The sequence below is a fragment of the Anopheles merus genome, chromosome X (assembly GCF_017562075.2).
Source record: "Anopheles merus strain MAF chromosome X, AmerM5.1, whole genome shotgun sequence".
NCBI lineage: Eukaryota > Metazoa > Arthropoda > Insecta > Diptera > Culicidae > Anopheles > Anopheles merus.
In genome coordinates, this window is record NC_054081.1 from 6,057,642 (window position 1) to 6,072,432 (window position 14,791).

Here is a 14,791-nt window from a genome sequence, read left to right on the forward strand (position 1 = left end):
TCTGGGCCCTGTTCGCGATTGGGGCGCACACGATCCGCACGATGCTGCCACAAAGTAAAAGTGCGCCAGCACGTGGAAGAAGAAGACCAACAAAAAAACGGTACGGTTCCCCCCGCCCTAGTAAGACCAACAAAAAAAAAAGAGGAAGAAAAACCCGCTCCATGCTTAACCTCCAACCTTTACGCCCTCCACAGCCATCCAGGCATTGCAACTCCCGGTGGATTGGTTGGGGTTCGGGGGGGGGGGGAATAGCTTTTCCTTCGATCACGATACGAAAGTGAACGACGCTCCACACGGCAGGTGTGGCGAGGCAGGGGGTCGAATGTGCGGGAAAGAATGATGACACTACGCGGAAGCTTGTGCGCCGGCAATTGCCTCGGAGAGTCGGGCGCAGAGGGCGCACAAGACGACGAACCTTTGCTGCGGAATCGGCCACAATCAAGTTTTACGAGCTTTTTCCCAAGCAACCCCGCGTTTTCCCGCTGCTGCTGGATGATTGTTTAAAGAGCAGAGAGAGGGTGTGTGTGTGTGTGTGTGTGTGTGTGTGTGGATAGAAGAGGGTAAGGGTGAAGCGGCGTTTGTCAATGTAGGCGGCCTGCGATCCGGTGCAGGGCGGGCTGTGGACAGGAAGGAATAATTTTTGCATTGTTTGGCCTTTGATTTCCCCCTTCCCAAGAGAGGGGGCTGATTTTTCTTCCCACTGCAAGTGGGCGGGAGGATGGGGCGAGATGAAGATGAGTAAATAAACCGGTACAGTGGGAAGCAGAAGAAAACCGCACGGCGGGGCCGAGAGAACGAGCCAGCGAAAGGAAGCTTCGCTGCAAAAAGGTCACACGAAACGGTGGGCGCATCAATAGATAGAAATGGAAAGAAGAAGAAAAAACACACACACACACACACAGAAAACCGGAACGGACACAACACGGCACGGTACGGGAAATGGAAAATGTGAATGCGAGGGCTGGCCACCCCCGACTCGGAAGGAAAGGCTCACCTTTTAGCTGACGACTGGTGACTTCTTCACCATGCAAAAAAAAAATGAAGGAGAAAGAGAGATAGAGCGAGAGGAGGAAGCGAAATGAGCATCATCTTTTCTACCCGCTCGTCACGCGAGATTTACAAATGAAAAACGGAACGGGGAAATGGCAAACCCGATTCACACTTCATCTGCTTGCTGTTTGCGTGTGTGTTGCTGCCACACGGAAGTTGATTTTATAATCCAAAGCAAGCGATGAAACAAAACACAAGCGCAAAAGAAAGAAGCGCCACCAAACAAACCACCCCGCCATTGCGCACGAACGGTCGCCCGGAAACGAAGCGGTTCAACGGCAATGCAATCGGCGCTGCGTCACGTGCTGTAAAGGCGTAGCCAAACAACGAGCACCGAGAGGCGGCTGAAGCCGCCGCCAGCTGTTACGCAGCCTCATCGACACCACGGTCGCTCTCTCTCTCTCTCTCTCTCTCTCTCTCTCTCTCTCTCTCTCGCTCGCCTCGCCTCGGAAGCACAAGCCCCAAAATTAGTGAGCTCTTGCGCTCCCGGAAGCGTGCGTGGCCTGAGCGTGCTGTGTTGCTCCTTTTCCCTTTTCTCGACGAGTTGCGGTCGCACCACCGCCGGATCAGAACGAAAGTAAAAGTACGCTCCGGAAGATGTGGGGGGGGGGGGGGGGGAGGAGGATTGCACAAGCAAGGCACAATCACCCCGAAATGTAAGACGACCAGGACAGGATGGTGTTGTTATTATTTTTTTTTTTTGGGGGGAACCGGCATTGTGTAAAGAGCTGGCATGCTTTGCGTGAAAGCAGTAATACCGGATCAATTTTCGGTCCGGTTTGTTTGGAGCGATGGTAGAGGGTAAGGGAGTATGGGAAGCTCGGAAGGATGTCGCTTACTTTCCCACCGTGGAGCCCTCAGGGGTGCAGTTACGGCATCAACTCTCAGACCTCTTTTTTGACCTCTTTTGCGAGTACCGGCGAAACTTGTCAATCAAATACACGCACACATACACACACACGTACGCAAATGAAAAAGAAACAGGAGGGGGTGGGTTTTTTTTTCAAAATTTGTCACCGTTGTTGTTTTTTTTTTAATTTGCATTTTGAAAAAATAACGTTTAAAAGTAATAACACGTAACGTAAGTGAGTAATTAACAATACATTATAAACCTAGGTGGGCGGGAAACACAGAGAGAGAGAGAAAAAGAGAGATTGTGACAGATGAGAAGGGGGAAAGTGGGGGGGAACATTTTACGTCCGAACCGAACTGGACACGAAAGAGTGAAACGGCTAAGAACGATTGAAATAGCAGCGTCGTCCTTAGCGCACTAAATAAATTCGGCGGCAGTTGTTCCGGGGTGACGGAGCGCACCCGTGGCTTCCTGAACTCCTCCCTGCGCGCATGGTCGTTCTGCATCTTCTTACTATGCTTCTTCTTCGCTTGGTGATCTGGTCTCGCTCTCCATCTCTCTTTCTCTCTCTCTCGCTCTTTCGCTCGCGAACGCGATCCTTGTTTGGGGTTTTTTTTTGGGAAGCCCGGAAGGCGGCAGCCGCGCAGATCGAAAAGGACGTGAATAGTAGAGCGTGGTCGGTCACAAGATGGCGGCGATAGGATGGCTAGAAACTATATACAAAGCGTGCTGCGCTAAAGGACCCAACAGAGAGAGTGAGAGAGAAAGAGCCGATGGATACTGCAGAGCTCCGAGAGAGAGAGAGAGATTGGGATGCGCCCGGATGCGCACAGTTGGGACGGAGACAGCGCCATTTTCTCCTCTTGTGCGATGTGTAGGCGTGTGTATGTGTCTGTTGTGTTTACAGGTGGTTACGACTAGCTACGTGGTCCCGTGTGTGTGTGTGTGTTTGTGTCGGTTTGGTTTAGTACGGGCCGGACTTGCCAGGCGGACCGTACTGTGCAGCCGGTGCGGACGCACCCGAACCACCGTGGCCGCCGAGGTCGCCCCCGTGTCCACCGTGGCCGCCGTGACCGCCGAGATCACCGCCAACGAGCGAACCGTGGCCGCCGAGATCGCCGCCGCCGAGTCCGCCGCCGAGTCCGCCGCCGAGATCGCCGCCGAAGCCGCCCGCGCTTGCGTAGCCGCCGGACGCGGCACCGCCGCTCGACTCCTTCTGCGTCTTGTACTTGATGAAGTACACCTCCGGCTTGCTGGGCTGGGTCGGGGCCGGCGTCGGGATGACGATGTCCTGCTGCTCGTCCGGCTTCTTCACCAGCACGTACACGAGCGTCTTCTCCTCGTTCTGGGGCTGGATCGGGATCTGCGGCGCCTGGTAGGACGGGGCCGACGGGGCCTTGATGAAGATGATCTTGTAGTGCTTCTGGGGGGCGGCCAGCTGGATCGGGCGCTGGACGCGCACCTCCTCCGGCTCTGGGGGCGGCACGTGCACGTAGATGTGCTTCTGGATGATGGCCTGCTGGGAGCCGCCGCCGAACGAGCCGCCGCCGAACGAGCCGCCGCCGAAGCTGCTGCCGCCGCCGCCGCCGCCGAAGCTGCTCACGCCGCCGCCGAAGCTGCTCGCACCGCTCGAGCTGAACGATGAGCCTGGGGATGGGCACCGAGGGGGCGGGGTGGTGGGATGGGAACGAAAAGTTTAAAATTAAAACGACCGAATTAAATGGGCGCACCTAAAGGTCCTTCGATAAGAAAGGCTGTGGGTAAAGGGGAGAGAGGGTGGGTGGCTCGGGGAAAGGAGAAGGGAGGTAACAAACACTACTGAACGCATTTACTTTGCACTTTACACTTTAAATAAGCGAAAAAGCCAAAAAAGCGCATTTCGAGGGTTCGTCGCCTGTTGTAGCAGTGTGCCGGTTGTGAGTCTTTCGTTTTAAGTTGCCGTTAAGTGGGGCGAAAAAAATGCCAAAAATTGTCAAATCGATGCCTGAGCCCGGAAGGATTGATTGAAGCATGAGTTGAGCAGGATGTCAGCGGTTGATGCACTGTGGGGAAGGGTTCGAGTGCCGGTCGTGGCGTGGGTATGGAGCATCACTAGCCAGTCAGTTTGCACAACCAAAAGGGACCGGATCAGTACAAAAAGGGGGTGGGGGGCACTGTTAGTGTCACCGTTCACACACACAAACACAAGGGCACACAAAAGCACACGAACCCTCCACAATGGGCATCACTTCCGCTTTTCCACCCTCACTCGGAGGCACTTAGTAGCACGGGTGCACATCGGGGCACAGAACAGTTTTGTGTTTGTTTTTTTTTTTTGCGCAGCCTTTCAGTAGTGGGTTTTGAGAGGGGAAGTAAAAGCGAGGGAAAAAGGAATATCCTGGAATGCACACACACCTCCGAATCCTCCGGCGCTGCTGCCGAAGCTAGCACCGGCACCGGACGAGAAGCCACCGCTGTAGCTGCCGCCGCCGCCGCCGCCGACGGACGTGAAGGAGCCGCCGCCGGACGAGTAGCCGCCGCCGCCGCCGCCATGCGAGCCGCCAGTTGATGGACGATTGTATGAGTATCCTGCTTCCGGTCGGGCGGAAGCCAGGACCAAACAACAGCTCACCAGCACGAACGTCTTCATTGCGTGTATCCTGTTCCTGCTGCTCGTACGCTTAAGACCGTTCGAGGTTCGTTGCTTTCTTTGTTCGTTTCGTTACAGCGCGTTCGTCGCCTGCCTTGCAAGGATGCGAATCCTTTTAATCGCTCGGGCCTATCACTCAGCTCACCAAACTGCAAACTCACGGCACCACTGCTGTGTGTGCTGCTGCTGCTGCTGCTTCTTGGTTTGATCGATGCAAATGCTTCACTGATGATCTGGTTGCTGCGGTCGATGCAATTTATACCCTGTTTTAATGCCCGGGTACCCACCAAAGCGCCGGCACCGGGTAGGCAAGGCCTCATCAATCCGGCCGAAGAAGAAGAGGAGTGGAACACACACACACACCGCGTCACGAACGACAACAACGATCCTACACCTCCCCAAGCATCGTCTCGTCCGAAACGAGAACGAGCAAAAGCGACGAACCTCCCCCCGCCCCGGACACTTGTACACAAAACAATCGCACGACCCGTCCCGCACGCGGGTTTGCGTTTTGTTCGGGTTGCGACTGCTTGGCGGAGGGTTTTGTGTGTTGCCGTTTCGCTTCCACACAGCCCACTCCACCGAAGCGCAAGGAGAGAGAGAGAGAGAGAGAGGGAGAGAGAAAAAAGCACACGCGTACGTACACAACTACACAACACACAATTTCGACGCGGTGAGATGTGTGCGGAGAAGATGATGATGGGCCCTGTAGTGAAATGAAAAGTGAACCCCCTTCCCGCACTCCCAAAACGATCGCTCCCGTGGAACGTTGGGGTCCGGCAGAGTGGGGAGGGTGGGGGTGAGCGGGGGTGGCCACGACGAGGGAAAGGCCGACGAAATCTCATCGGCCGCAAACGGCGCGGACGGTGTTCGGCGTTCGCGAAATGAACTTTCCGTTCGGCGTGTCGCGCTTGGAAGCTGTGAGTGCGCGGGAAGCATGAGCTTTATTTTTTCCTTCCTTTCGTTGGGTCGGCTCGGGAGATGGTGGAACGGAAGAGAAAGAAAAGAATGGCGGTGGTGGGAGAGGCGAAATGCCCCGTTTGGCACATCGGGGCAGTCATCCCAACTCCACCCAACAAAAAAAAGGGGAATTTGGGGGTGGGGGAGAGATACGCGAACCCGAAACCAGAACGAACGAAAGTGAACGTGGTTGGGCGGCCCTCGCGGGCACAGGTTGCATGGTATTTTGTGTGTGTGTGTGTGTGTGTGTGTGTGTGTAGAGAGAGAAAGGTATGGAAGAAAGAGGGTGGGGATGGAGACGGGGGGAAATAAACTGGGAAAGAAAGTAAGTGGAGTGAGCCCGAAAAGCAAAAGATGGCATTTTATGCCCGCTTCGTGTGCGGCTCATAGCGAAGTATCGTAGGTCGATCCTGGTCACGGCACCGGGGCGGCTTTGCACTTTGCATTCGTACGGGCGTCACGCGCGCGCGTTCCGAAAGTGAACCATTCGGTCCACAGATTCTGGTCCGCTTGCGTCCCCCCCCCCCCTCCTCCTACATTCCCCTCCCACCCCTGGTCCGCTCAAGGTGATAGCCGTTTAATAAATAAAGCCATGTCTTCGCGGTGATGCGATACAAATAAAGGGATGCTTCACATACGGGCGCGACCGTGCAGGGGTTAAAAGGTTTAATTATACGTGAACGTGCCCTTTTTTTGTGAGGGGGGGGGGGGACGAGAAGGTTGCAACAAGACAATTTCTCGGTCAAAACGAGGGGTTCGTCGCTTGGTGTATCGTTTTGATGTTTTATTGCTTTTCTTACGTTTCGTAGTGATTATTTCGTCAGCTCTATTTTTCACCCTTACTTCCCGTCCCAAAAGTGACAATTTATGGGTTGGTGGGAGAGGGGAGTGGGGATGGGGGCAGAGCAAGATAAATGCCGTTAATATATCTCGGGGCTTGCGGTGCTGATGTACCATTACCACGGTCATCTGCGTTACGGCACCGTGCTTTCGTCTTATGATGTAACGACTAGAAATTGGGGGAAAATTAAGCAAGTTTCCAGGTGTGGGGGGGAGACCTTTTTCCCCACCCCTGGAAATTGCTCTCGAGTCAAACACTTAGTTTGCGAGGAGTTACTTGGACTCTTCAATAGCAATAATGACGCACTGGAAAGTGAAACATCAATTACATTATGCATTAAAAAACCACACACAACGCATACGGGTACGGAGAGACAAGCTAGGACGCCGCGGTGTCATGGCGCCACCTCCCGTCACTGACCTAGTACGGCGGTAAACGATCCAGCCAGCTCACGCCCAGCCGGGTCCATCCTTCGCTACAATGTAGCTGTAGTGGTAGCCTTCCCCGTACAACCCACTCGCCCTAACACCGTCCAGTGCATTCTAAATATTTTTATTTACGACCAGACCCGGAGGGTCTGTCTGTTTAGCTAATTAATGCGCCGCTTAACGGCCGCAAACATCAGTCATCGCGTCATCGCTCAGCAGCTTGCTCTACTGTTTGCGTGCGCGTGTGCTTGAGCGATGTTTATCTACTCGCACCTCACATTCTCAGTGGTGCGCGTGTGTGTGTTTCTGTGTGGCACGCGCGAGCGCCGTAGACATCGTGGCAGCCGGCCCAAACGGTGGCAACGAACCCTACTGCTCCAGTTCTGTGTGCGTTCTCCGTCACACCTTTTTTTTACCACGTTCGGTACCACGAACGTTGGTGTGCGTGCGAGCGAAAAAAAAAGGGAAGTAGCGAGAGTGTAATTAGAGTGTGAGCGTGTGATTGGCAATACAATACAAACAAGCAAAAAGAGGAACAAAAAAAAACGAGTTTTCGGTAGAACGAACGGTCCGAAAATGATGGAGATGGAGTAAAAAGACGCAAAACTGAAATGGAGAGTGAAAATGAAATTAAACCACACACTCAACCGGATAAAGACGGAAACCGGAATGGATTGCAGCCATGAGGCAGAAACAAAACAAAAGCAAAACAACAAAAAAGAGTCGTTAAGAGAATGAGCAAAAGCAAAAAAGCAAAACAAAAATACACTGCGGATCCGATCACGCCGGATGAGCTCAGCTGTCAGCGGAGAAACTGTCAGCGAACGCGGCGAAATTGGAATCAGGAACGCAGGGCAGGCCAGGGCCTGATGAAGTCATGTCATGTCCCCGTAAAGCTAAATCCATCCAGGCTAAAGATTAACCTCCGGAGCGCGCTAATTGAGACTGCCTTTCGGGGGGGGGGGGGGGGGGGGGGGGGGGGGATAGGGGGAGGGTAAGGAGGGTGTTTTATTTATAAGGTTTGCGCGCATTTGCGTGCAAATGCGTCGGCTTATGTCGGTTGTGAGAGAGCTTTTTTTTTGTATTTGTTTATTTGTTTGTTTGTTATTATTTCAACGTGGCCGTGCGCCAATTCCCGAATCGAACCCGCTCCATCCCTGGGCGGTTGGTGCACTTTCACTTTGCAATTGTGTGTGGACGGATGCGCGCATGTGTGTTTGTGTGCCCACGCTGCTGTTGCTGCTGCTGCAAGTAGGCTAGCCGACAATGTCGCATCGTTTCGATATCCGCGCAACGGCACAGAAGTGCACAAAACGCACGGTGATTTACCAATCTGGTGTCCCCACGGTTACACACATCTCCCCCTTGTCCCTGTGTGTGTGGTGTATCCGGTTGCTGCAGTCGCCAATTTGTACATCACGCCTTGGCAAACCTTGGCGCAAAGAAGGGAACAGAGCCGATTGGTGCCTGCTGGAATTAATGCCTTCCCCATTTTTGAAGATGTCCACCCCCCCCCCTTGTTTGCTTGGATTATGAAACCCGGGGAGGGCATGCAGTTCCCGAGGCACGGTGCTAATTCGCAGCTGTACCAGAAGGTACCGCATCAGGGTGCAGATGCAGACCGACAGCCCCCCTCCCGGTTCGTCGCTTGCGCTATCGTTTTGGCACATCGCGCGATTTTTCTCCACGCGGGACAGGCAATGCAAAGAAAAACGAAAGTCCCACCGTCATCGTTTATCGGGCGAGTGCCAAACGGCGAACCGGAAGCGGCCCGTCCCGGCTGCTGCCACACGTGTGCGTGCCGCGGGTGGAGGAATCGCGAATCTTCACGGCGTCGGAGCGCCAACCGACAACTGCACGAAATGTCGCGACAGCGAGCAGCGCACTAGAGTGGTAAGCCCGATAAGCCGCATCGTGAAGAAGCGCTACGAGCCACGACCGCCGTTAGCTAATGCTTGGCGCGGGGCGAAAAACAAGAATGCCTTCGTATGGTTTTGCGAATCGAAGCAGGAAGTCTGTGCGAGAGTTTTCGAAGCGCGAAGCAGAATCGCTTGCAAGATGAACGGTGAGGCGCCTTGTGAGGATGGCCCCCGTCCGAAGTTCTCGAATTGGTAGGCAGGTTTTTGTGTTGCTTTTTCCGCTGGCGGGTATCCGTGAGTTGCGCAACCGGGCAACACGCAGAGCTGCTGCCTTTCACCCCAGCGCGCGCAAAGGACTTTCGATCGCGCACGGCAAGGCTGCGTGGTACTGGTACCGCGACCTTTGACCGCGATGATTGTAGCCAGCAGCCAGCGGGAGCAGCAGATTTTCCCCCACCTCGGGCAGGGCTCTCGAGAGGATAATTGACGCACCGCTCGTGAAGGTGGGCTGCCTGGTGTGTCACCACAGTGCGTCGCAGATGCCTCACCAGCCGCTCGGTGCCATTTCAAACACCGTGCATCCAATTTTGGATTACGCACGGTCGTATTGGAGCTGGGTGAGGTCGTTCCAGCTCCAAAAAAAAAGGAAAGAAAATTAATCAAAATCTCTCAAAATAGCGCTTCAGACTATTGTGCGCAGTATCGACACGGATGGCGTGCATCTGTGGACCTATCGTACCCTCTTCAGCCGAGGTTCCCAATGTTGGATGCTCCAATAGGTGATGATCTTTTGGTTTTTTTTTTCACATTTTTGGGGTGGATGTTCGTTTCCCAAAATGCTCGCCAAAGAAAAGGGCACACACCAGACGGTTCCCCGTTTTACAAGCAGCAGGGAAGAGCACCGACAGCATGGGAACTAAGGCGACGCATCAGCATCAAACGCCTACCTTACGGGCATCTTTGCGTGTGAAGGTTTTTGAAGACTCCCAACGAAACAGTTTGCTTGAAAAGAACTGGCGTCCCCGTATTGAAACGCGCCGTCCCAACCACACCACACAATTATGGGCAGTGTACATTGTAGCGATCAAAATCAAATTAAGGTGGTACGCACACCATTTTCTGCCCTGCCTTTGCCAGGCGTTATGCAACTGGGCGCTAACGGTGTGAAGACGTCAACGGCCAGCGCCGAGATGAGGACCTGCTGGGAGGCGCGGCCGGTACTGAAAGCATCCAGTCGCGTCGACGGGAGCTAATTCTGGTGCTCCGGCACACTGATTTATCGATAGGTCAGGACTTGCGGATGACATTTGCCCGTATTGTCGCGCACTACATTGTAGCGTGTACGCGTGCTTGCGCGTCTCTGTGTGTGTGTGCTTCCCCACATCGTAAGTTGGCTGATTTAGATGACAGGCGCCGCCGGAGCCGGAGCGACCCGATTGCCCAGTTCAGGCACGTTCGTCGTCACTCGGTCACCCCGTTTCGGCGTCACAGCCGGCACGGTTTTGTCGCAGAGCGCGCCCATAAGCGCCCCCTGTCATCCCTGTCGGTCGGTGCGCTGATGACGAGAATGAACTCATCAGGTGTCAGGCACGCTCCACGCGACGGAAGCGATGGCACGGCACGGCTGCTAAAATGCTAAAATGCTTTTCATCCTGACGATTGGGACACGGGGTCGTGCAGCCCGCAGCGCTGCGACTGACTGACAAGTGTCGTCCGCGCCTGTACCCAAGGGGGAGGGGCAACCGTGCGTCGTCGCCTAGCAGCAACACCCATCGGTATGGAAAATTCATAAATCACTCAGGCAGTGGAGGAGAACTGCGCTCGTTCGCTCGCTTCATTGACGGTTTTGCGATGGGCACAGTTCCTTCCACAACGCTTCCTCCCCATCGGAGGCTCCGTTTGATCTTTTGACCTTGATTACTAACATCAAACATCGCACAAACTGTGGATGCTACCGAACTTTGCCCTCTGCTTTCTCTCTCTCTCTCTCTCTCTCTCGCTCTCGCTTTGCCCAGAGCGTGTTGCCAGTTGACAGCTTTTAGACACACACAAGCCGACTATGATGGCTGTGAGCCGTTTATGTTTGTATGTTTGTCTTTTTTTGTTGGTGCTTTACTGGAAGATGGGCGGCCTACTGTGGCCTTCCGCATCGCAAATCGATTCCCGGGAGCGTTTAGGCGCCCCAGCAGCAGGAGCACCAGGGATGGAGGTTTGCAAAACAGAAGTCACGCTTCGGACGCGCGCGACACCTCACTGTACACTGTTTTGACAGCGACAGCGATGGTTTGGAGGGCGGTGGGGTCGCGTACTTTCGCGAGACATTGCCCCCGGCGGGCACGGCGTGTTTGTGTGCAAAGGTAAAGGCGATAAATAAACATCGAATCCTGCCACCCCGATTGATCCGCCAGTGGCGTCAGTGTCGCCAGTGTAAAAAAAAAGCGATACGATACGAAGCTGCTTGTTAACACCCTCGGCTTTATGGGGCTGCTGGCGCGGAACCTGACGACACACTGTTGACTCTGTGCCGTTGTAAACGTTTCCAGTGGTACCACGGCGAACTTCCTGGAAGCTGACAGGGTTGGGTGAGGCGAGCAAACAAGATACAGGGGGTTGGTTTATTGGGTAGTTGGCACGCGCAAACTTCAATCTATTCCTGGAACACCCATCACATCTAGCGGTAGGGGGGGGGGGGGCATTGCTGGAGATGGATTGTGTGTTGGTTTGCTCTATCTTTCTCTCTCTTTCGCATTCTATCACTCTCTATATATCTGCGTACTCTCCCAAGCGATGTATTCTTCGTAGGATGCCACTAAAATTGCGACTGATAACTAAGCTCCCGGGCACGTGTTGTCGTGCGACCCGGCCAGCTCAGTCGAGCCGAAAAATGGGGTTCATGTGCATGTGTGTGTGTGTGTTGTCTGGCCTAGTGATGGGTAATGTTCGCAAAAGTCCGGAGTTAACTCCGATTTGACTCCAAAAATTAGATCTGACTCTGGAAGGTGGGTCCATTCAGCATTATTGGGAGCGGTTTGAAATCGTCTGGGACCATCGGGAATTGCCTGGAGTCGTCCGGAGTCATCCGGAGTCATTTGAAGTCATCTGGAGTTACTTGGAGCCATCCGGAGTCGTCCAGTGTCTGAATCGTTTGGAGTCGTTTGAAGTAGGCCGGAGTAGTCCGAGTCATCTGAAGTCGTCCGGAGTCGTCCTCACTATTGCTCCGGCTGTCTTCAACTGAATTTAACTCCTGCTGACTCCGGATGACTCCGGACGACTCCAGACGACTCCAGAAGACTCCGGATGACTTCAGTCGACTCCAGATGACTCCGACTGTAGACGACTCTGGGCGTATTTGACTCCAAATGACTCTGGACGACTCCGGATGACTCCGACTCCAGTCGACTCCTAACGATTCAGGACGACTCCCACTCTGACGACTTTGTGTTGTCCCACTCTGGCGACTCGGCCAGCTCAGTCGAGCCGAAAAATATGGTTTGTATGCATGTGAGTGTGTCTGGCTTAGTGATGGGTAATGTTCGCAAAAGTTCGGAGTTAGCTCCGATTTGACTCCACAAATTAGATCTGACTCTAGCATTATCGGGAGCAGTTTGAAATCGTCTGGAACCATCGAGAATTACCTGGAGTCGTCTGAAGTCATCCGAAGCTATCTGAAGACATCTGAAGACATCTGGAGTCATCCGGAGTCATCTGGAGTCATTCGGAGGCATCCGGAGTCGTCCGGTGTCAGAATCATTTGGAGTATGCCGGAGTAGTCCAAGTCATCTGAAGTCGTCCGGAGTCGTCCTCACTATTGCTCCTGCTGTCTTCAGCCGACTTTAACTCCTGCTGACTCCGGATGACTCCGGGCGACTCCAGACGACACCAGACGACTCTCGATGACTCCAGAAGACTCCAGAGGACTCTGAATCAAGATGACTCTTGGCGACTTCGACTCCGAATGACCCCGGACGACTCCGGCCCACTCCGGATGACTCCGATTTCAGCCGACTCCTAACGACTTCGGACGACTCCCACTCTGGGCGACACCAGCTCCGGGCGGAACTAGAGGTTTCGATTTTGCCAGTGTCGGAATCGGACTAACAACACTAGTTTAGCTGCCTTTAGGGGACGCACACAAATTAAATACACTGTAGCAGCGTTTGTGGAATGCCGTGGTGCACTCTGTGCCAACCGTTTGTAGCTGTCACCTGCGGGCTGATGTACGACGTACGTTCACACACCTGGTCCGCCAAGAACGCCTTACGGGGGTAAATAGGTAGCATCTCGTGTCATCCCTGGCGTCCCTTCATCGCGTGTACTGTCTATCAATCGAACCCCATCTCATGGTTAGATAATGAGCGAAATTGAGCAATAACGAGTTTCCCTTCTACGGCAACGCGTTCTTCCATTACCTGGTATTTGCTCAAGACCGGAGGATTACTGAGTGAGTGCATCTTCCTAATCGTGGCACTCGCCGCTTCAACTCCCAACTTGATTCTCCCATTCTTGATTGATCCACCCAGGCACCTAGCTGTATTGCGTAATGGTTGGTGGGGGGAGGACCCCGTCTCTATGTCGTTAATCGCCGAACGCACCGAACAAGGCGCAAACATTCCCCGCCGAAGAAGTCGGCGTGCGACAACTAAATCTGACCATTTTCAACAACAATAATAGAAACTAGCAACGAAGCAAGCAGCTGAAACGAACGCAATGAATGTGCATGGAATGGCCGCGGGAATGTGACCGGTCACCCTTTTTCTTTAGCAGCCGTACGAGCGCTGCTAGGCAAACAAAAGTAAAAGTGTGGCCAGAGAGTTTTGGGCCGACACAAAACGGGTGGGCACTGCGTTTGATTACGTGACGTGATGCTGTGATGGATGAGGGGGCTTCTCTATTTCTCGCTCGAAGGCAGAAGGAATATCCCGGCCAGAGAGGAGGGATAATGTCGGTGAAAAAAAACCCCCAGGTAATTGAGAGCAACGGGAGAAGAATGAAATCGCGCACAGCGCACGGCGTCGAATCGGAACATGATGGGAATGTCTAGGGCCGGGGCGCTGGAGCAGGGGACGTCGGCCATTGTGTCCGCGGCGAAATTGAAGCGTCCGAGAAGGGCGCGGAAAAGCGCGGTGCGCGGAAAAGCGCGGCGCGCCTTGGAATGTGTCGTTTTTGTTGTGCGGTGCGTCTAACGAGTAACGATGTATTATTTGCTCGTAAATAAGGTTTTTGGAGCGCTTTTGCGGAACAGAGCAGTGGGGTGGCATTGCAAAAATCCGCATACACATCGCAATCAACGCTGCCCGATGGCGCAAAAAGAGTTTGCAAATCTCTATCCGTACCATGGAACAGTTTGCTGAAGAGATCATTGAGCTGTACCGCCAACCCAGCATCCATTGCGATACGTGTCGAGTGTGAAAATAACAAAAAAAAAAAACAATAACGCGCGTTCACTATTTTGACAACCGTTTGCTTGACAGTTCCGATTAGCGTCCCGTTAATGGTCAGCAACGAGCCGCCTTTAGTGACGAGCTTGCGCTTATTTCGCAGAGACAAAGCAGTGGGCTGTAATCGGGACCGGGTAAGCAGTCAATTAACAAGTGGTGGTTCGACGGCTTGCCTGCCCCCCCTATGCCCGCTTCCCGCGTACCTGTGCTGCTCATTAGTAGCTAAAATGGCGCCGGAGATGAGATTGTTTGTGCCGGTTGTTTTGTACACTGGCCAGAGCCTCGCTCGCAGCCCGCCAGAATCCGACAGTGATGATGATGATGATGATGTTGATGGGCAAATTACGGAAGCCATCCGTGCGGCTCGCAGCATCCAATTTTACTAATGCCCAATGTACGCATGTATGTAAGTGTGTGTGCAAGCTGTTTGAGAAAGAGTTTCCTGTTTCATTGGTACAGAGAGCGGAAAGCGAGAGATAGAGAGGGAAAGAAGGAGAGGTTTTAAATTTTCCCAAACCCCATCACCAGCCTGTTTCTCCACGGTGCAACAAATGTGTGCTCGTACTGCCGAAAGTAATTCGATGACGCGCACGGCCATTTTGTTAAGCACCAAAAAACAGTTCAAAAATAGAGCAAAAACGTTACGCGTGATGGTCGCGCAGCCACCATGCGCCAAACGAGCCAATCCTTTAGATTGATTTAAGCAAAAACTTTAATTAAGAACGTTTTCGCG

At 53.5% G+C, this 14,791-nt stretch overlaps 2 protein-coding genes across 7 annotated transcripts in view; both read right to left on the bottom strand.

The window, feature by feature from the left end:
* The window catches only part of LOC121596783 (RYamide receptor), a 108,461-nt gene that overhangs the window by 27,534 nt on the left and 66,136 nt on the right, over positions 1-14,791 (bottom strand). The gene's annotated exons all lie outside the window — the stretch shown is intronic.
* LOC121596842 (glycine-rich cell wall structural protein) lies at positions 2,048-4,770 on the bottom strand. The gene is made up of 2 exons (XM_041922139.1): positions 4,298-4,770; positions 2,048-3,550 (listed from the first exon to the last, which is right to left on the bottom strand). The coding sequence occupies exons 1-2, from the start codon at positions 4,530-4,532 to the stop codon at positions 2,868-2,870; spliced, it is 918 nt and encodes a 305-aa protein (XP_041778073.1). The 5' UTR covers positions 4,533-4,770; the 3' UTR covers positions 2,048-2,867.